General features: G+C 33.6%; 1 protein-coding gene across 1 annotated transcript in view; it reads left to right on the forward strand.

The window, feature by feature from the left end:
• syne1a (spectrin repeat containing, nuclear envelope 1a) overlaps nt 1-22,743 on the forward strand; it is a 187,692-nt gene that overhangs the window by 79,245 nt on the left and 85,704 nt on the right. Inside the window, exons 55-67 of the mRNA XM_073852751.1 lie at nt 2,352-2,711; nt 3,715-3,851; nt 6,084-6,261; nt 9,745-9,927; nt 12,669-12,812; nt 13,839-13,994; nt 16,258-16,422; nt 16,561-16,733; nt 16,855-17,008; nt 17,102-17,245; nt 19,401-19,565; nt 19,659-19,976; nt 20,081-20,236. Of these exons, the coding sequence (XP_073708852.1) occupies nt 2,352-2,711; nt 3,715-3,851; nt 6,084-6,261; nt 9,745-9,927; nt 12,669-12,812; nt 13,839-13,994; nt 16,258-16,422; nt 16,561-16,733; nt 16,855-17,008; nt 17,102-17,245; nt 19,401-19,565; nt 19,659-19,976; nt 20,081-20,236 (2,433 nt within the window). The remainder of the gene's footprint in view (nt 1-2,351; nt 2,712-3,714; nt 3,852-6,083; nt 6,262-9,744; nt 9,928-12,668; nt 12,813-13,838; nt 13,995-16,257; nt 16,423-16,560; nt 16,734-16,854; nt 17,009-17,101; nt 17,246-19,400; nt 19,566-19,658; nt 19,977-20,080; nt 20,237-22,743) is intronic.

A 22,743-nucleotide genomic window follows, 5' to 3' on the forward strand; every position in this document is an offset into this window, starting at 1 on the left:
TAAATATATTTCATTCCATTTGCACATTAATTAGACATTCCATTTTTTGTGAACAAGCTTGTCCTCTCTCTAAGGGTTTTTTAACAACCTCTGTGGTGAATGATAGAAAGAACCTGCATATTGTTTTTCTCATTTACAAACATCATCTTTCACTCTGAATGGTGTGAAATAAAAAGACCAAATCCATTCATTGAAGCAGATGAGATGGTGTGAGACTGCACGTCAAATTATGTGAGACACTGATGATATGAATGCATAATTGCATTTCATCTGCACATATGATTATGTGAGTGTGTATAAATAGATAGAGAGATATGAGTTTTTATTAACCCCATGAGAGAAATTGTACTGCAACAGCTGCCTGCCAACATCACTCAGGACAGAGTACAACAGCTTTTTACACATACACAATTTGGAGTTTAAATTATCCAGTGAGCAGAAGCTTTTACCTAAAATGACTTTCAAATGAGGAGAAATGCAATACAATAATGTGTTGCAATACCAAATCCCCCAAAATAGCGAAATCAGTGAAAAAAAGTTTCTTTTCTGCAAAATGGAGCATTTGTTTGTTAAACTGTGTGTGGTCAAATGTTTGTGTACTTCTGTGTACTTCATACCAAGGTCAAGTTTGTGTACTACATGCTCTCTCAGGACTGCAAATCAATGAATGCAGATGCTTATTTTACTATTGTTATGGATCTGCAATATCTCTGTGCTGATTAGCTCATTATACTGCCTGCTTATCTCCATAACACTTTGTGTGCGTGTTTGATGAGAAAGAAAATCTCCATAACACGGGGTGTGTTTGATGAGAAAGAAAATGAGAGAAAAGTACCAGAGGCACTGAGAGAGCAATAAGAGGCGTTAAGAAAGGGGGAGAAAGGGGGGGGGGGGGGAATTGGTGGGAAATTTTTATGCTGTTTGCACGTTTCTCCCTGGATAATCAATGCCACTCAGGAAGAATGAGAGAGTGGTAGATGGGATAAAGGATAATAAGACTACACAGCAGCACTTTAAATAAATTATATTCAAATAAACGCTTCCATCTCTTTACCTTTAAAGCTGCGGTTTATTTGTCAGGGATCATCACCTTAAAATGCCAACTGTTTATTATAACATATTTTTTTAAAGCAAGCATAACTTTGCATTGAAAGCTGTTATGCCTGAAATAAATTGATCGTAGCTTTATTTATTTTATAATTGATCCTAATATTTTTGTATGGTTGATGACTAAATAAAAATGCATCTATTTTTGTTTTTCTATTATTTATCGTTCTGTCTATCGTTTTATCTGTCTGTCATTCTGTCTATCATTCTATATTTATATCTATCTATCTATCTATCTATTGTTCTATATTTCTATTATTCTATACTTCTATCATTCTGTCTATTGTTCTATCTATCTGTCTATACTTTTATCTGTCTGTCTGTCTGTCTGTCTGTCTGTCTATCTGTCTATCTATCGTTCTATATTTCTAGCATTCTGTCTATAGTTTTAACTATCGTTCTATGTCTGTTGTTCCATCTGTCATTCTATATTTCTATCGTTTTATCTATCTATCTATCTATCTATCTATCTATCTATCTATCTATCTATCTATCTATCTATCTATCTATCTATCTATCTATCTATCTATCTATCTATCTATCTATCTATCTATCTGTGTCTATCCTTAGCTGCTGTTTTAATTATTTAATTTGATTAATGTTTCATTTTATGTATTAATAACACTATTTATAAATATAACATTTAATTGCAAAAAATGTATACATTTAAAATGTATTTCACATTGGATGAATGAATGAATAAATGAAATTCTAATTGCTTATGAGAAAATTAGACTAAATAAACAAGTAGACATTCATGTATAAAAATTATGGTAACTGAGATGAATAAAAAAGGAGGGAGGTGGCAGCTTCTATATTATTTAATTTTAATTTGGTTTTGACTAACATTTAATTTTACTTATTAATAACATTTATAAATAAAACATTTAAATGCAAAAAAATGTAAATGTATTTTTACATTGGACAATTCTCATTGCCGACTTGAATGAATAAGATTTTAATTGCATGTGAGAAAATTAGACTAAATAAACAAGTAGATATTCATGTATAAAATTGATGGTAATTAAGATTAATAAAAAAGCAGGAAGGTGGCAGACAGTAGAGTTAATCCTCTGAAGCGTGAGGAACAGATCCGATGTGAGAGTTTTTCGCGCCGCCGTGAGAATCACGCGCGGCGGCAGCAGTAGTTGGATAACAAGCAGCCACCGATGCCGCAGTTTCCGTAGCAACTTTACCCTCCCTCTCTCCATCTCACTCTCTCCCTCCCTCCCTCCCTCCTTCAGGAGCTGCTGGAGCGCGGCGCGTGCGAGGGGCGCGAGCGGCTGCGGCGCGTGCGGCTGAGCGCGGAGAGAGCCGGAAGGCACACGGCGGCGGCGGGCTGTGAGCTGATGGATGGAGAAGTGGCCGCACTGGCTCGCGCGCTGCACCAGTGGGAGGGAGCTTCGCTACGAGCTCGCGACGCCCTCGAGACGGCCGTGGCCGCGGCGACAGGGGCCGAGCGCGAGCAGACGCGACTGACAGCGCAGTTGGAGGGAGAAATGGAGAAACTGGAGGGCCAGCTCAAGGAGTGGAGCGAGGGACTGAGCAGCGCCGAGCGGAGGAATAGCGGAGCTGCGGCGGTGGAGGGATGGACGGTCGCCAAGGTAATTGAGAGAGATGAAGAGGGAAGGGGGAGTGTATAAGGTAAATGCTATTTAATTACAGTGTACATTACGCAAGCCCTGTTTGGAAAGTCACACAGTTTAGTGAATAATTTGACCATTTTTGACACAACACAGCTTTTAATAGTACAGAGCATCTCTAAGCCCCCTTTCCTCTCTTGTTTGTCTGTTTTCTTTCTGTCTGGGTCTTTCTCATAAACTATAGAGAGTTGTAATATGTTTTCCTGCTGCTGAGGTTGTTTATACTTCCATCTGCTTCTTGCTGCTCAGATTATTGTAGTAAGGATTGCAGATTTTTCCTTCTCTTCTTCCTTTTTTCCTCAAGTCCCCCAATGTTTCCTTCTTTTTTTTTTGTACTTTCTCTCATCCCGTGTTTCCGGTGTCCGGACTTGTTTGTGTTACACGCTCGTTTGCGCGGCTCAAGCTCCTCAACATCTGACAGCTGACTCCCACCGGGAGCAGAGAGAGAGAGAGAGAAGAGGAGGCGGGGAGGAAGGAGGGGAGAATGTGAAAGGGAGGGAGAGCGAAAGAGTGGGAACGCAAACCAGAGAACATGTCAAAGGCGAGGAAGAGTGAATGAGAGCCGCCGAAGAGTGTGAAAGAGGGAGAAAACCGCGGCGTGCGAAGACAGGGAGGAGTGAGAGAAGGAAGAGGAGGAGAGAGATTGAGGGAGGAAGTGTTCTATAGGGGGAAGTCAGGGAAGCATTTCCCTCTTGTTTTTAAAGAGAGGGTCAGGGGGAGGGTGGAAGCGCGGAGAGAGAGGCACCACTTTGGCTCTGTATAATCTCAGGCATGTTCGGAGAAGTGGGAAGGCTTCCTGGACTCGCTGAAGAACAGAAATGCTTTTGTAAGAAGCCCTGTCTTGGAGTTGAATAGAGCTGTGTGTTAATTCTCAGATGTGTGTGTGTGTGTGTGTGTGCACCAGGCTGATAAATGAGATTTTAGGTGTGCATTGACACTTATTCCTGCTGTGTGGGTTTGTCAGGGTGTTCTGGAGGGGCTTCAGACTGCTGAAGTTATGGAGGAGAAGCTGAAGGCGCAGCTCAATGAGCTGTGTGGGTTTTCCAGCGATCTGGGGCCGCAGTCGGACAGAGTCAGCGCTCTCATCAAGCTACACAACAGGTGAGTGTGCTGCAGTCACATATGCATGGGGTTAAAGGTTTTTGAAGTCAAATGGTCACCACCTGGTTTTGTTTAGCGGTCCATTCCCTGAATGTTTGTTTAGACTTTGTAGAAGATGGATGTGTCTTACAGAGCTTTACATAAATGTCTGTACTGCTTTCAGCATTTGGCTGGTTTGAATGTTGTAAGGTTTATTTGGATATAAAAACTGCATGTTGAGAACCTATGAAAAATAATAAGCAAATAATTTATAACAATGTAAATATAAAACAATTAAATTATTCAAATAAAAAAATATAAAATTATATTTATTTATTTTTGTAATATCTTACATTTAATATCATTTAATATTTCATTTAATAATTTACAAAAATACAAATTGATGGTTTTTAGTTTTGAAAATAAATGTATGAAAAGTGTAAAAAATATATATATATTGCATATTTTATATACAGCAATTATTAAATGGAATATATTAATTAATAATAAATAAAATGAGACCTTCATTTCGTGAAAATGTAAAGACATTTATTCAGCAGTTTTATTTGCAGACTTTGTTGATATTAAAGCTTTTGAACATTGTAAAAAACTGTTTACCAGAAAACCATAAAAAATAATAATAATAAAGCAAAAATGTTTAATGAAACTATAACATTGAAAGTAAATGCAAGAATAGTATTATAAATTATTAGAGAAATGAATAAAAATAGTTTAATTTGTTTTTGTATTTGTTTTGAAAATGTAAAGACGTCTTTTTTGGTTTTTCTATTTACCTTAAAGATTTTGAATATTGTAAAAACTGCATGTTGACAAGCAGAGAACATATGAAAAATAATAAGCAAAAATTTTAAAATTTAAAATAAATTATTCAAATAAAAAAATATATAAATGCTGTTTGTTTTTTCTAACATTTGCTATTTGCTGTTTAATTTAATCATTTATATAAAAAAAATAAAATTGGATGGTTTTTAGTTCTGAAAATAAATGTATGAAAAGTGTAACAAAACAATATATATATATATATATATATAAAACAAAAAACAATTAATTAAATGGCAATTAATGAATAGAGTAAATTTAATAAATAAATTGAGGCCTATATTATGCAAAAATGTAAAGACATTCATCAGTTTTAATTGCAGTGTTCATTGAACTTAAAGATTTTGAATACTATAAAAATAGTGTTTACCAGCAAAACATACTTAAAATAATAATAATAATATTAATAAGGCAAAAATAATTTATTAAACTATAACATTGAATGTAAATGCAAGAATAGTGTTGTGAATTAATAGAGAAATTGTTTCATCTGTTTTTTTATTTGTTTTAAAAATATGACATTGTTTCAGTTTATTTAATTAATTAATTCATAAATAAATAAATACATATTTCATTGCTTGATTATAATAATAATAATAATAAAGCACAAATAATTTGTAAAACTGTAACACTGAAAATAAATGCAAGAATAGTATTATTAATTAATAGTGAAATTAATAATTGTTTTTGTTTTGAAAATGTAAAGACATTTTTTAGTTTTTCTATTTATTTATTCATACTTTCATTCCTAAATAAATAAAAAAATAATTTTTATAATAGTAATAAAGCAAAAATAATTTTTTAAACTATAACATTGAAAGTAAATGCAAGAATAGTATTATAAATTAATAGAGAAATGAATCAAAATAGTTTAATTTGTTTTTTGTTTTGAAAATGTAAAGACTTTAAGTTTATTTATTTATATAAATATTTCAGTGTTTGTTTTGTAGATTAAACACACATGCTGTATTTAATTAACGAATACATTTACACATCTAAATTTAGTGCACTGAGGTGAATGATGGGTTGTGATATATTGCACCTCATAGCGCTGCATCTAAAGTGAGCGTTTCAGCTGAGAGCACCTGTCATGACAGCAGGCTTTGCCTCGTTAGCATGCTTTTCAGGTATAGCAGCAAAAAAAACATGCTTATCTTCCCTCCACTGTCCACTTTAACCTCATCCGCATTCGTGTGTATCTGTGTGCAGACATGCTAGTGCATTTTTGTGTGTGCAGCTTCTGCTGCGTTTTCACTTTCTGATTCCCAAACTCTCCCTCTGAGAGAGCCTGTCATTGAAACAGATGTCTGCTCACCTTGCGCTATCGCCCCCCTACACTCACCCATTTTAACCCCCCCCCCCCCTTTTCACCCTTTCCTTTTCTAAAACTGCTCTGTGCATCTTCCTCCCTAGCCTAAGCCTGCGAGCCTCCAGGGAATGTCAGAATAAGGAGAAGCTGCTGGAACAACGCTTCCGTTCTTCTCTGCATGACTTCCGGCAGTGGATGGTCAATGCCAATATCTCTACCGCCAAATGCTTTGACTCCCCTCATAGCATCCAGGATGCCTCTATCGCTCTCCAGCGGATCCAGGTGAGTGAGTGGAATGGTAGTGGACAGTACTCTGTCCAGGAGGGCAACTGGGCAAAATTCAGGATTCTTGGAACATAGCCATACCCAGAACACAGCAGGTTGTCTCCATCCCTGTCATGTAAAGGTAGCCAGAATTTGATAAAGTGATAGCCCATTCTCACGTCCCATGGGCCAGTTTATGAGGCCACCATTCAGCCAAGGATGTGCCAGACTGGTCTATTTATGACTTCAATTAGCACGCTAGAAAACCCGTGAGAGCAAAAGGAAAATGCACCGTAATGATGTATAGCTGTGATGAAAGAGACATAGTTAGACCTGGATGAAAATTGCCTGAGAGTTCTGCAGATTAGCTAAAATATCTTAAATTTCCTTTATTAAATAGTAAATAGTAGTGTAATTGTCATTGGTTCTTAACTGTTCAGTTGTGACCCAAAAATGGGTCACTAGTTGGTTCTGGTAAAAAAAATAATGCAAATAATACAATGCAGTTTACCAAATCCTGACAAGCATTTAAATAAGTTCTTCTAAATAAATTTATCTTCATATTTATCTTCAGGGTCCAAACATTATTTTGTGCCTAATAAACTTTATTTTGTTTTATTTTATTTTATATATGTTTTTTTATTTTATTTTAACCTCCTGTTCACTTTACATCAGAAATAATTTTCTCTTCACATTTATCTTCAGGATACAAACATTATTTTGTGCCTAATACATTTTATTTTATTTTATATTTTTTATTTTATTTTAACCTCCTGTTCACTTTACATCAGAAATAATTTTCTCTTCACATTTATCTTCAGGGTACAAACATTATTTTATTTTATTTTATTTTATTATTTTAATTTTGCATAGTATTTTATTAAATTCGCATAGTGTCCTGCGTGTATCCTGACAAGCATTTAAATAAGTAAAAATATATCTTTATATTTATCTTCAGGGGCCAAACATTATTTTGTGCCTAATGAATTATTTATTGTATTTTATTTAATTTTATTTTATTATGATTTATTTTATTTTATTTTATTATGATTTATTTTATTTTAATTTTGCATAGTATTTAATTAATTTCACATAGTATTCTGCATACATTGCATGTATCCTGACAAGCATTTAAATAATTAAAAATTTACCTTCATATTTATCTTCATGGTCCAAACATTATTTTGTGCCTAATGAATTTTATTTGATTTTATTTCATTTATATATATAATTTCTTTTTTTTTTTAACTTCCTGTTCACTTTACTTAACCTGTACACTTTAATTTAATTTAAAGGTCCCATATTGTACACATTTCTGGAGGTTTATTTTAGTTGTTGATGTCCTTAAGAATATATATCTGCGGTATAAGTGCCAAAATCCATCTCAATATATTTTTACAGCTCCTTTTTTAGGAGCTCTGTCAAGAACAGGTCGATTTTGGCCCATCTAATTAATATTCATGAGCCTCTCTTCTGATTGGCCTGTTGTTTTCTGAGTGACGCACATCCAAGCCAACTACAAGTAAATATGGTCATGTATGCTATAGCCGAGCCCAGAGCCTAGCCTGCTGTGGCTTGGTGATACTCAACAGGATATTTCAGAATGATCATTAATGTTTTTTTCTTTTTCAAACACTGAATGCAGTAAGCTACGTAACTGTTGCTTTAGTAAAGCCCTTTTCACAATGCGCGCTGATTTTGGAAAATTACGGGAACGAGCACTGTGTGAACAAAAGCCAGAACCAAATGCCATTAAGGCAGTGTTGTAGTGATGATGCACTTTACCCTGCGACTCTTCACGACGGAAAAAATACGTGCAAGTGGAATGAAGCAGCGATCAGGCAGCCCCTCACTATCAGCGCTGAAAATCAGGTTAGTTTCAGTTTAGTGAAATGTACGCGTCGCATTACATCTCACATCCAAATGTCACGTATTTATGGGTTGTGTGTAAAGCATGCACAGATTGCGGAAAACAACTGTGAATGAACCTAATTAAGCAATTCCGGAACAAATCGTGGGACACATTATCCGTGTATTTACCGGAATGGCTGTGTAAAGAGGCTGAAGTTGACGTGCCACTGGTCTCTTATATTCACGTTGTTCGGAAGCCTGTGCAATGATGTAGCTTGACATCTATCGACTGAACAGGGTTTTCTCCACTTGTTTTCGTGTTGTTGTTGCTTAGCAATGGCATGGACGCGAAGTTGTCGAGGTTTCACAAAAGGAGGGTGGGACGTGATTGGTGCTCGGGGTGGTGACTGAAGGCGGTGACTGAGTAGATCAGACGTCACATCGTTACGGAAGTCACAGCGGCTCGTGAAAATGAACAGCTACTTTAAACAGGCTGTGTGCAGTTTGCTGTGGATTGACTGTTTTGAAACTTATATGGTAGTTACATAGCCCCTAGACCTCAGTTATCATGAAAAAAGCCAGGAAATTTCGATTTTGACAATATGGGACCTTTAATTTAATTTAATTTAATAAAAACTTATTTTATTTTAACCTCCTGTTTATTTTACATCAAAAATACTGTATAGTATCCTGCATGTATCCTAACAGGCATTTGCATATTACATTTTTAATTTAGCTATTGATTTATTTTAAATCATGAAACTTCATTTTGAGCAGTTACAGTGTGAACGGTGAATTTAAGTTTTAATATTTTATTTATATATAAAAAAGAAATGAATTTTTTTTGTAATGTAGTGACATTCATTTTCAGCCTTGAAAAGAAAGAATAAATACTTACTGTCTATTTTGTTATGAACATTAAAGACTTAACAGTCCATCTGCATTTTGCTACAAATTCATCTGTTACACCTAGCTATTTTAGGCAGATACCAACATAAACTTGCAATGAGGGTAAACATGATATGTTATGACTGGCTGCTAGGACCATGAAACCATTGAAATTCAAATTTGTACGCTAATTTTGGCACTGTATTGGGTCACCGCTTGCCGTCCAAAAAAAAAAAAAAATCTGGGTCCTGAAGCGAAACCAGTTCAAGCTCTTTTTAGCATTTGTCTCCATACATGAATTCATTCCACAGAATCCTGCAGGTCTTTTTCCCACAATCAGCAGAGAAAAGAGCACAGATTCTGTGTGGGCCTAGATGTATCATAGGCCATGTACAACAATAAAAAGGGAGAGATATGAAGACAGAAGCGGAGCAGGGTTACTGAGAATGAAAAATGGAAACACAGCTCCTCATTTTTTATTTACCATCAAATACATTTGAAATGTGGAACAATGTTTCCGCATGGCTTACTGCCCTGAACCACCAATACAGTGGCAGACGTGCTTTGGGTCATACATAATTGCATCTGTACTGTTTGAGTGGAGAAAGACGGAAAAAAGACGTGCACGCCTCACAGATGGTGGGAGATCCCTGCTGGGTGCCTGTCAATGTCTGGACGTGACTCATTGCACTTGCTGCCCTCTGCTCTGTGATAGTCTTCTTGTGTCTGTGTGGCTGACGTCTTGCTCATTCTGCACCACAGGAGTTCAAAAGTGACAAGGAGCAGGGCCAGACCAGACTCAACGCTGTCCTGACCTATGGTGAGCAACTCAGTAGCGTGGTGCCTGCCGACAGAGTGGAGGCGATCAGGACCAAAGCAAATGCAGCCAAAGATGACTGGAAGAGCCTGATGGACAGCTTACAGAGAAGAGAGACGGCCTTACAGGTAGACCTGCGTTGAGATATATATCATTTATTTTATTTTATTTTGTTTTATTAGTAGAGGTAGCTGAGGAGAGATGAGTTTTTTTTAAAGACATCTCTACATATTACTATTTTATTTTATCTGTCGAGTTTACTGAGTAGAAATGAGTGTTTTTTTAAATACATCTCTGCATATTACTATTTTATTTTATTATACTTTATTTTATTTTATTAGTGGAGTTAGCAGAGTAGAGATGAGTGAATTTTTAAACATCTCTACACATTAGTATTTTATTTTATTTGTTGAGTAGAAAGTAGTGATTTTTTAAATAAAATTCATTTCTGCATGTAACGATTTTTTAATACCCTGCTAATTTTTTATTTTATTTTATTTTAGTAGTAGAGTTAGCTGAGTAGAGATGAGGGAATTTTTAGACATCTCTACATATTAATATTTTATTTTATTTTGTTTTGTTTGTCGAGTTTACTGAGTAGAAATGAATGTTTTTTTTTTAAATACATCTTTGCATATAACTTTTTCATTTTTAATACCCTGCTCATTTTTTTATAGTAGTAGAGTTTCAGACATCTCTGCATATTACTATTTTATTTTACTTTATTTTATTTTATTAGTGGAGTTAGCAGAGTAGAGATAAATGAATTTTTAGACATCTCTGCATATTACTATTTTATTTTATTTTATTTGTCGAGTTTAGTAAGTAGAAATACTTTTTTTCTAAAAATAATATATAAATAATAATAAAAATAAATAATAATAAAAATAATTTTTTTTTAATTTTTTTTTTTAATACCCTGCTCATTTATTTTATTTTAGTAGAAGAGTTAGTGATTAGTTAGTTAGAGATGAGTGAATTTGTAGACATCTCTGCATATTACTATTTTATTATATTTTATTTTATTTGTTAAGTTAAGTGAGTAGAATTCAGTGATTTTTTGTTTAAATACATCTCTGCACATAACAATTTTATTTTTAATACCCTGCCAATTTTTAAATTTATTTTAGTAGTAGAGTTAGCTGAGTAGAGATGAGTACATTTTTAGACATCTCTGCATATTACTATTTTATTTTATTAGTAGAGTTAGCAGAGTAGAGATGAGTGATTTTTTTAGACATCTCTGCATATTTTAATTTATTTTATTTCATTTTATTAGTGGAGTTAGAAGAGTAGAGATGAGTACATTTTTAGACATCTCTGCATATTAATATTTTATTTTATTTTATTTTATTATATTATATTATATTTTGGGGAAAATGCACTGCTCAAATTTTATTTTATATTACTGTATTTATTAATAGAGTTAGCTGAGTAGAGATAAATGAGTTTCTAGACATCTCTGCATATTACTTTAAAAAAAAAAAAATAATTTTATTAGTAAAGTTAGCGGAGTAGAGTGATTTTTTTCTGTTGAGTTAGCTGAGTAGAGATGAGTGAAGTTTTAGATTTCTCTGCATATTTTATTTTATTTTATGTAATTTTATTTTATCAGTAGAGTTAGCTGATTAGATATGAGTGAATTTCTAGACATCTCTGCATATTACTATTTTATTTTATTAGTAGAGTTAGCTGAGTAGAGATGAGTGATTTTTTTAGACATCTCTGCATATTTTAATTTATTTTATTTTATTTTATTAGTGGAGTTTGAAGAGTAGAGATGAGTACATTTTTAGACATCTCTGCATATTAATATTTTATTTTATTTTATTTTATTTTATTTTATTTTATTTTATTTTATTTTATTTTATTTTATTTTATTTTATTTTATTTTATTTTATTTTATTTTATTATATTTTGGGGAAAATGCCCTGCTCAAATTTTATTTTATATTACTGTATTTATTAATAGAGTTAGCTGAGTAGAGATAAATGAGTTTCTAGACATCTCTGCATATTACTTTAAAAAAAAAAATTAATTTTATTAGTAAAGTTAGCGGAGTAGAGTGATTTTTTTCTGTTGAGTTAGCTGAGTAGAGATGAGTGAAGTTTTAGATTTCTCTGCATATTTTATTTTATTTTATGTAATTTTATTTTATCAGTAGAGTTAGCTGATTAGATATGAGTGAATTTCTAGACATCTCTGCATATTTTTATTTTATTTCATTAGTAGAGTTAGCTGAGTAGAGATGAGTGATGTTTTAGACTTCTCTGCATATTTTATTTTATATATTATTTTATTTGATCAAAGTTAGCTGAGTAGGGATGAGTGAATGAAATTAGTGATTTTTTTAATACATCTCTGCATATTTTATTTTATTTTATTTTATTTGTGGAGTTAGCAGAGTAGAGATGATTTTGAGACATCTCTACATATTACTATTTCATTTTATTTTATTTGTTGAGTTTAGTGAGTAGAATTTAGTGATTTTTTAAAAATACATCCCTGCATATAACAGTGTTATTTTTAATACCCTGCTATTTTTTTACATTTTATTTTATTAGTAGAGTTAGCAGAGTAAAGATGAATGATTTTTTTTACATCTCTGCATATGTACAGATGAGTGAAGTTTTAGACTTCTTTGCATATTGTTTTATATTATAATTTTATTTTATCAGTAGAGTTAGCTGAGTAGGGACATTTTTTTAAACAGTTTTAGACATATCTGCATATTACCAGAGTTAGTTGAGTAAACCAGTAATTTTTTTTAAAGTCTTATTTTTAAAGATTTATTTTATAAAAGAATGTTTTTAAATTAAAAACCATATACAGCTTAAGGCACATTCGTACCTTTTCTATGTACTTTCAGGTTTTGCAGTCTCAGATGCAGGACTTTGAGGCAAGTGTGGAGCCACTTCAAGACTGGCTGAACAGGACTGAGATCAGCGTGCAAGAGAGCAGCGCTCGCCTCCATGACCTGCCTGCCAAGAGACTAGAGCTCTCCAAGCTTCAGGTAAGCCCAGATAGTCTTGCTGACTTATTTATACTTATTCATAAGAGCTTTGATCTACCAGAATGAAATCAATCACTACTATTAAGATTCCACTCCTCGCTGTCTGTACCTTGAAAATCAGTGTAATGTAATTCGTTGACAGAAGAACATTTGATTCACGATCAATAGATTATGCATTAAACATTTGGAGATTATTAAAAATACATTTTCTGTTGAACATAATCCAACAGTTTAAACGTGTAATTAAATGATCAGATGAAATCAGCTAACTGTGGCAGTGGATTTTGCAGTACTTAAGCTCAATTAAATAAGTTGAACAGAAGTAGGATCTGCTGGAGATAATGAAATAAACTATGTCTGTCAGTGATGTTTCCGCTGAGTCAAGCTTTTTGCCACAATTGAGGATTAAGCTGACATGCAATTAATTTCTCGCTCTCCAACTGCACTCAAAGAACAAAACCCCTAATATACAATTTGACAATGACATGAATGTAGAATAGAGGTTGGAAAGATAAATATTTCTATTTTTGCCTTATCACAAGATCTTTCGTCTCTATTTTTGTATTGCTTTGTCGCCTGCTGGGTCCTTTTGTCTGCTCTGTTGGCAATTACATTTCCAACAGTGTATCTGTACAGTGTGTAGAGGTCCTCTGAGTGATTATCCATCCCCTCCCATCTCCCCTTCCCCTGCTTTTACCCACTTTCCCTCTTAATCCCTTTATCCCCAGAGTGCACCCAACATGATAGACTCTATTATCATGAACTGTGTCTGCCTAACTGACAATTTCACAGTCTGCTCTTTTTCCATCTAGAGAAAAGAAGCAAGAAATTTGCTCGTGGTGGTCTTTTGTGCCCTGATGTATTAAGTGTGTTTAGTAAAAGTTTGGAGAACGTGACCTGTCTGTCTCAGTGGATGTGTCCGAAAGCTCATGTTGGCTTTTAGTGTGGTTTTTCATGGCATGAACATTCGTCTTTATTCTTCTGTGACCCCTGCTTGCCTCGTGACCCCTGATTGCACACCGTTAGACGCTGCTGGAGGAGATGCGCTCCAGACAGTCTGAACTGGCAGAGCTGAGAGGGCGAGCACATGGCCTCTGGGAGGGTCAGGGTGCTGGGAAGAGCTTTGTGCATCGGGTCTGCCAGCTAGCTGCATGCTACTTGGCCCTGAGCAACCTGATTAAGGTAACCTTCTCTACCTGTCTGTTTACCTCATTAGTCCTGTGTTTGCTGTTTCATCTTTACCATTGATTGTGAGGGGAGATAAGCTCATTATTAATGGCCTGTTTGAATGTGTTAGGAGTTTTACTGTATGCTGTGAATTTTTAATTGTTTATTTAACTCTCAGTAACAGGTTTGTTTTGAATCTAGGAGACTGCCCAGCTTCTCTAATGTACATATTTTGTATATAAAATGCTAATTGATAGTGGTCAGACTCTCTTGGATTTTAGAGGGAGTTGTCTGTTGAATTTGTGCATTTCTCTTCTCAGTAGTTCAGATTTAATACAATTTTATTTCCTTTTTTGGCCTTTGTTTAATTTGATTGTCTACACTAGCTCTTAAAAGTATGGGGTCAGTATGATTAATTTTTTTTTTATTATTAAACACACACATGCACAAATATATGAGTACCAGTCAAAAGTTTTTGAACAGTAAGATTTGCAAAAACAGTAACATTTTGAAATTTTCTGTTTATTATTATTATTATTATTATTATTATTATTATTATTTAAAATAACTGTTTTGTACTTGAATATATTTTAAAATGTAATTTATTCCTGAGATCAAAGTTACATTTTCAGCATCATTACTCCAGTCTTCAGTGTCACATGATCCTTCAGAAATCATTCTTAATATGCTGATTTGCTGTTCAAGAAACATTCATTATTGTTATTATTATCAATATTTAAACCTGTTAAGTACATTTTTTAGGATTCTTAGATGAACAGAAAGATCCAAAGATCAGCATTTATCTGAAAAAAAAATTATATTTATTTATTTATTTATTTTGGGAAATAAATTGTAGAAATTAATACTTTTAATTACCAAGTATACTTTAAATTGATCAAAACACATTTATAATGTTACACTTTACAATAAGGTTCTTTAGTTAACATTAGTTAACCACATTAGTTAACATGAACTAATAATGAACTGCACTTATACAGCATTTATTAATCTTTGTTAAAAAAATTGTAATAATAACAGATGTGTTTTTGAGCAGCAAATCAGAATATTAAAATGATTTCTGAAGGATCATGTGACTGGAGTAATAATGCTAAAAATTCAGCTTTGAAATCACAGAAAAATCTTACTGTTCAAAAACTTTGGACTGGTAGTTTATATAGATTTATTTAATAAAGGCATTAAAAATAGATCAAAAGTGACAGTAAAGTCACTTATACTGTTCTTTTTATACTGTTACAGAATATTTCCATTCCATTTCTATTAAATAAAAAAAAAACTTTCAATTTATCAAAGAATCCAGAAAAATGTTTAATATTTCAATAAAAACATTAAGCAGCACATATAACATTTTCAAAGATATTAATACAGAATTTTTTATTTTTTACAGTAATTTTAAATAGAAGTTGACCGATGTATCGGTTTGGCCGATTAATCGGCACCGATAGTTGATTGGCGGAACTATCGGTTATCTGCAAAAATCCACGCTGATAGTTTTTTTAGTTTTAAGATTGATAAAAGCTGTAGTATAGATGTATTTTTCCTGGTTAATGTGTTACTTTCAACATTCAACATTTACTATTTTTAAATGTTTAAGTTGCTTTTGTTAACAGTAATGAGCTATGAACTAACTTTAATGCTTAATATATAATTAATATTAATACATTTTCTTGCAAAGTATGGTTCAGTCACTTATTTTAAATAGTAGACCACTATTTTAGTTTCCATCCAGTATTCATTTTAAAAACTATTGTTTGATTAATCGGTATTGGCCAGTGTGGTCCAACCTAGCTATCGGTATCGGTAAATTCCAATATCGGTCGACCTCTAATTTTAAACTGTAAAATTCACAATATTAACCTACTATTTTTACTGTATTTTTGATCAAATAAATAATCTTTATAAACCTTAAAAATATTTCCAACCCCAAAATTTTGAAAGGTAATATACAACTTGTTGTAAATTACTTTTATTTAGGAATGCATTGATATTTTTTCAGACCAACATTGATAATTATTTTCATGTTATAGCCACATAACAAATAAATGTCTTATATTAAATCTCAATATTATTTTATTAATATATATTAAAATGAAACTCTAAAAACTGAATAATTTTAAGGGCTACAAGTGATTTTAGGCATTGCAACATTATAATGTACAGTATGAAAATGGATATTTATTTTGACATTTGTTAAAGATTGCTAACCTCATTTGTCCAGTCTTTTACTCTAATCTTGTCTTCTTTCACCCAACTTCTGCAGGAGAAAGTGTCAAGGGTAGAACGAGTAGTGGGGGAGCATCAGCTTTTTTCACAGGGTCTTCAGGAACTTCAGAACTGGGTTTCAGAGTCCCAACAGGTCCTCAAGACCTGCAGATGCCCCACATCTGACAAAAGTGTGCTTATCACCAGAATGGGCCAGCTTGAGGTACACCGTCGTCTATTATTCACATTTTACTGTTTTAAACATGTTAAACAAGTCCTAAGGATATCCATCAGGATTTGAATTACTTTGTAAGTTTCATTTGTACATGTTGGGTATAACAGGATTTCTGATTGATTACAGACTTTACTGGCGGCTTGTCAGGGAAGAGAAATCCAACTGAAGATGCTCATCACCAGAGGGGAGTCTGTCCAGAGAAACACCTCGGCTGAGGGTGTACCAGTGGTTCGCAAGCAGATCCAGGACCTTAAAGACTCCTGGGAATCACTCTTGTCAACATCCATACAGTGCAAAAGGTCAGAGAACTCTCTGTCCATCACTCTGTGTTTATTTATCCTCTCTATGTCAGTGCTTTTGTCTGACAATTTTCTCAATCTGTGTGGAAGTAGTAGATGTCTTTTTTATATGCATTTACAGCCAGCTGGAAGGTGCCTTGTCACACTGGACCAGTTACCAGGAAGATGTCAGTCAGTTTGAGTGCTGGATGGAGCGAGTAGAAGAGAGCCTTGGAAACTCAGACAAACACTACGCTGAAATGAGGGACAAGACAGCCAACCTAGGCCGTGCCAAGGTCATTTTTACTTTTCATATCTTCATATTACAGTTATATTAGAAATTGAAACCTATAAAGTGTGAATAACTTTAATTGCTATGCTTTGTACAGCTCCTCTATGAGGAAGTTCTTAGCCACTCCAGTCCTTTAGAGACCATTGCAACCAAGGGATCCAACATGACCGAACATACAGCCACCCAACAAGAGATCCAGAAACTCAGTGAGAGATATACAACCATTAAAGATAAAGCCAAGGTAAGCCAAAAATGTCAAGCAGTAGGCCACAGACTAGTGTTTAAGTTTGTTTTGGGTGGTCAAGAAGAATTATTCTGCCAAATGTCAGGTGGTTATAGAGTGCAACAGTAGCATCCTGCTCACCGGGAAATTGATTTTTAACAGTAGCATAAATCTTTCAAGACAGACCTACAATGAGCTTTGAAGTTGCTTAGGGCTCTATGATTCTGTCGATGCGGAAAACGGAATCTCAGAATCCAGTCATAAAGTGAAATTTACTCAGAATTTGCTCAGTTTTGGATAAATAAATCAAAAGTAGGTCAGTTCTCCTGAATCAAAACATGATATGGAATATTGTCTATGAATATTAAGCTGTTCTGCACGTCTCTGTGTGAATGAATGGCGCAGACGCACGTTTTTGTCTCTGTGTGAATGAATGGCGCAGACGCACGTTTTTGTTTACTACACACATACTGAAGTGTGTGTAACGCTTGCAATGTATTTAGCCTCTGCTGTCTCAATATATGTGTACATGAACACATGAACATAATCTCTATAACTGCTCTGAGTCTCTTAATGAGCATTTTACCTTTTCATTTGAGGAAAAACTATCGTCATATCATACACAAACAGAAACTAAAGGTCTGCAGAGCAACCTGTCAAAATAAAGGTTCAGTTTAACTTGAAGAAACTGTGACATGAGCAATATCACATGAATGAAAACTGCCTGACAAAAGAGGACTTTTAAGACACTCCGTTGTTATTTATGATGGATGGCACGAGTGTGTGAATGCATAAAATAACAGAGTGTCTTTAAAAGTCCTCTTTTGTGCAGAACTACTTCCTTCTGCCACAGATTCAAATATAAGTTTGACAGTTGAACAGCTGATCAAAAGCCTCTGTTACTAATTCGAAAATGTCACTTTAGAACTAGTAATGGAGGAACGTTAAGTTGATTCATTGAAAGCTTATTGTTTTACTGCATTAAAAGCTCTCTGTATTATGTGTAGTAGAGTATTATGAGAAGGAGATGGACTGAGCGATTGTGATTATCTGCATCTGATACAGCATTCATTTTTCATATTCACGATGAAGCATTAGTTTGAATGTCCGATGAGGAAAGCATTATCTTTGTCGTAATGTTAATATCCTTTCATCTGTTAAGGATAATTTCTGAAGACAGCGCTGCTCAGTGCATTTATTAGCTGCGTCAAGCTGTTTTTGAAACTAAAAACAGCTTCCGTTTCTAACCACGTTTATTTTTCAGTATAAAAGTCTTTACTCCTGACTGTTAAAACTGTCTCTTTTCGCCACCCAATGTCGGAACATTGTAACTAAAATCACCATCACAAACACAATTTCTCAATACTAAACACATTTAACTACTACTCTTAATTATATAAAATATTACTTATTTATTTACCCAAAACAAATTATATGTAATGTTTAACCACTATGAAATCCAGAAAATGTATGGAAAACACAGAATTTGGTAAAAAATAAAAGTGAATTTGAGAAAAAAGACAGGAATTGTATTTCATATGTAAAACATATATCAATACTTTAAACTTTATTTCCAATATTTGTTAAAGTTAAAAAAGTTGCTGTTAAATTGTGTATGTTGTAGGTTCATGATTTCAAATAATTTTGATTCTTTTTTTTTAACCATTAAAACAGAGCCTAGAAAATGAAAACAGAAAACATGGAATACAGAAAAATTAAAATGGAAAAAACTTAATTTGGATAAAGATAAAATGGAATTTGGGAAAAAATAAAACTGATTTCATAGGGTCCTAGTTGCTGATCCATTATGTTTTTGTAGAAGCCATGAATCAGTATAATTTACACTTCGTTTTTTTATAATTATACAAATAAAATGTAATAACCAAATTCTCAGTGAAGAGCTACACCACCTTTTACCCTGAAAAGATCATTCAGCAATCAGAGAAGTTTCTGTTGCCATGGAAACAGAATTTGCGGCCAAAGAGCTCAGCAGTGACCTGAACTATATATATCTACAGTATATATTGGATCTAGTTGGTGTGGTTTGTGGCTCAACTCTTTATTGAATTTTTTTTTTATCTCTATGGGGAAAATACTGGAACCAAGCTGCTAAAAAAGTGTTTCCACTTATAGTGGAATAAATTTGAAATAATAGTCACTGCTGGTGTTTCAGGCTGCTGTCAGTAAGGCAGAAGAATTGGTTCTGCTTCATCAAGAATACCAGCGAGGGCTGCACATGTTTGAAGACTGGCTGGAGCAGGAGCAAAACAGTTTGGCCCTCCTCTCACCCCTGGATGAAGATGTGAATGCTCTAGAGAACACTTTAAAAGAACTACAGGTGATTTTTTTAGGGCTTTAATTTTATAGCCAACAAATAGTCTGCATTAAATAATCTTTACTTTTTACTCTTTCTGTCTAATAATGTCTCCAGATGCTCCAGTCTCATTGCCCTAAGGGACATAACTTGCTCAGCTCAGTTCTTGCCAGTCGAGAAAGAGTCATTCCATGGGGTGCCCCTCAAATCGAGGATCGGGCTCTGGAAACAGCACAGACAGAATGGCAAGGGTACCAAGACCGACTTGGCGAGACCAAAGTCCAGGTAGAGCAGGCCCTCGCAAGACTTCAGCAGCTAGAAGGTTTATTCCAAAGCTTAGACCAGTGGCTGGTTGACATGGAGCTCAAAGTTAAGGTGAGAAGCCACCGTCGCTCGGATGTCACTACAAAGGAGGCCCAGCTACAACACCTGAAGGTACGATGCCTTATACTTATGCCTGATGGTTTCTAAAATACAGTACTCTGGTTTCATTTAGATATACTTTATGTTGACCTTTTCCTGTCATTCCCTTATTTCAGCGGTGGCAGATTGAGGCTGCTCAGCGTCAGGCCGAGGTAGAAGGACTTAGTACTCTTGCACAGCAAGTCGTAGAGGATGCTCATGTCAGTGGTCGGATCAGTACCAGGGTTACCCAGCTCACTACCCGCTACCATGCCTTGCTTCTGCAGATACAGGCAAGTCAGCCTTGTACATTAGCAATTTTTATGTGCTTGATTATTTTAGGAAAGTATACCGCATTGTTCAGTAAGCTCCCAGTGTCCTTTTACTCATTTTCCACATATAATGTGCTTAAAATATTCATTTTCTAAATTTAATCATTTATTATCACTGTTTTTATCTGTTGGTGTTTGAATTGTCCTGTTACTTATATAGACACATGACATTCATATTCATATAGCAGGTTCTTGTTTTTTTCTTTTTATTCTGCTCTCACAGTGTAAAAAAAAATATAACAGATGCTGTGGTTTTACAATCTGGGCAATTTATTCTTGGAAAATAACTGAAATAAAATAAGTGAAAATAGACGTATTAAAATAACTAAAACTAAATATCAATATTATTTATAAAAAGCTAATAAAAAAATACAAGCTAATTAAAATACACACAAATGACTAAAAGTTAAAATTAAAACTGATAATAACTAATTCAAAATATTACTTTTTTTTTTAATTTAACCTTTATTTAACCAGAAAGAGCTCTCTGAGATTAAAAATCTCTTTTACAGGAGTGTCCTGGCCAAAATGTGCAGCAGTACAATCAATAACATCACAGATAAACATCACACAAACAGACTAAAAACACTTAAAAGCAGTTGCATATTGTTAGATCAACTTCCATTTGCCGGATAACTGATTTAAAATGATCTAGAGTCAGCAGATTTTCTAATTTTAATTTAGATTGGAAGAAATTCCAATCAAACGGCGCTGCATACATAAAAGAATTCTTACCTAGCTCAGTTCGGGTAAAAGGAACAGAAAGAGTATAACAATTTTGTGAACGAAGAAAATATTTCTTGGTAATTTTCTGTTGCATAAAACAACAGAGATAGGAAGGCAACAACCCCAAGATGGCTTTGTAAATAATTAAGTACCAGTGCATTTTTCTTCTGGTAGACAGAGAAGGCCAACCTACTCTGTGATACAAAATGCAATGATGAGTTGAAGATTTACAATCTGATATGAACCTTAGAGCACCATGATAAACGGCATCTAAGGAAGAAAGAAGATAAGAAGGTGCAAATTGATATACATCATCACCGTAGTCAAGGACCGAGAGAAAAGTAGCAGAGACTAATTTCTTTTTTACATTGAATGAGAAGCAAAACTTGTTCCTGAAATAAAACCCAAGCTTGATTTTCAGTTTATTCTTCAGTTGAGAGGAATATGAGAGCTAAAAGATAGGGCATCATCAACTATGATGCCTAGATATTTGTACTCTTTTACTAATTCAATCACTGTACCTTGAAGGGTCTGAAGAGATACTAAATTATTTTCAAGTTTTTTTTTTTTGAGTTAGAAAATAACATATACTTGGTTTTATCAGTATTCAGAACAGGTTTTAAACTGTGAAGCCTTGACTGAATAATATTAAAGGCTGACTGAAGCTTAGACAAGGATTGCTGTCCAGAAGAAGCGAATAATAAATAAGCTTTCTATTGATGTATAGTTTGTTAGGATAGGACAATATTTGGCCGAGATACATCTATTTGAAATCTAGAATCTGAGGGTGCAAAAAAATCAAAATACTGAGAAAATCACCTTTAAAGTTGTCCAAATTAAGTTCTTAACAATGCATATTACTAATCAAAAATTACATTTTGATAGGTTTACAGTAGGAATTTTACAAAAAATCTTAATGTAACATGATCTTTACTTAATTTCCTAATGATTTTTGACATAAAAGAAAAATCAATAATTTTGACCCATACAATGTATTTTTAGCTATTGCTACAAATATACCCCAGCGACTTAAGACTGGTTTTGTGGTCCAGGGTCACATATATATAACACACACACACACACACACACACACACACACACACACACACACACACACACACACACACACACACACACACACACATATATACTGTATATATATATATATTATATATATATATATATATATATATATATATATATATATATATATATTGTGTGTGTGTGTGTGTGTGTGTGTGTGTGTGTGTGTGTGTGTATATATATATATATATATATATATATAGTCTCCCATATATGTTGATAAAATTAAACTTAAAATATTTAAATGAATATTACAAATGTTGTCTTGGCAAAAACTGGCTAATAAAAATACACATAAAAAATGACTAAAACTTACAATTAAAACTGAAAGTAGCTAATTTTACTAAATGCTTTAAAAGTATATAAATAATAATAAAAATAATAATACTAATAAAACACTGTATTTTATGCATTTTACAACAATTTTTTCACCCCTTTTCTTGCCTTATATTTTATATTAGTCTCCTGTAGAGGTACAGAATATGTATATATATATTATATATACATAATACATATACATATATACAGGATATATACATAATAAATATACACAGTACACACGCATATATTATGTATACAAAAACTTATTTAGCACTAATTATTAAAGTATTATCTGTAGATGTTTTAAAATTTGCTAAATAATAGAACATTATTAGATC

The sequence above is a fragment of the Garra rufa genome, chromosome 13 (genome assembly GCF_049309525.1).
Source record: "Garra rufa chromosome 13, GarRuf1.0, whole genome shotgun sequence".
Taxonomy (NCBI): Eukaryota; Metazoa; Chordata; class Actinopteri; order Cypriniformes; family Cyprinidae; genus Garra; species Garra rufa.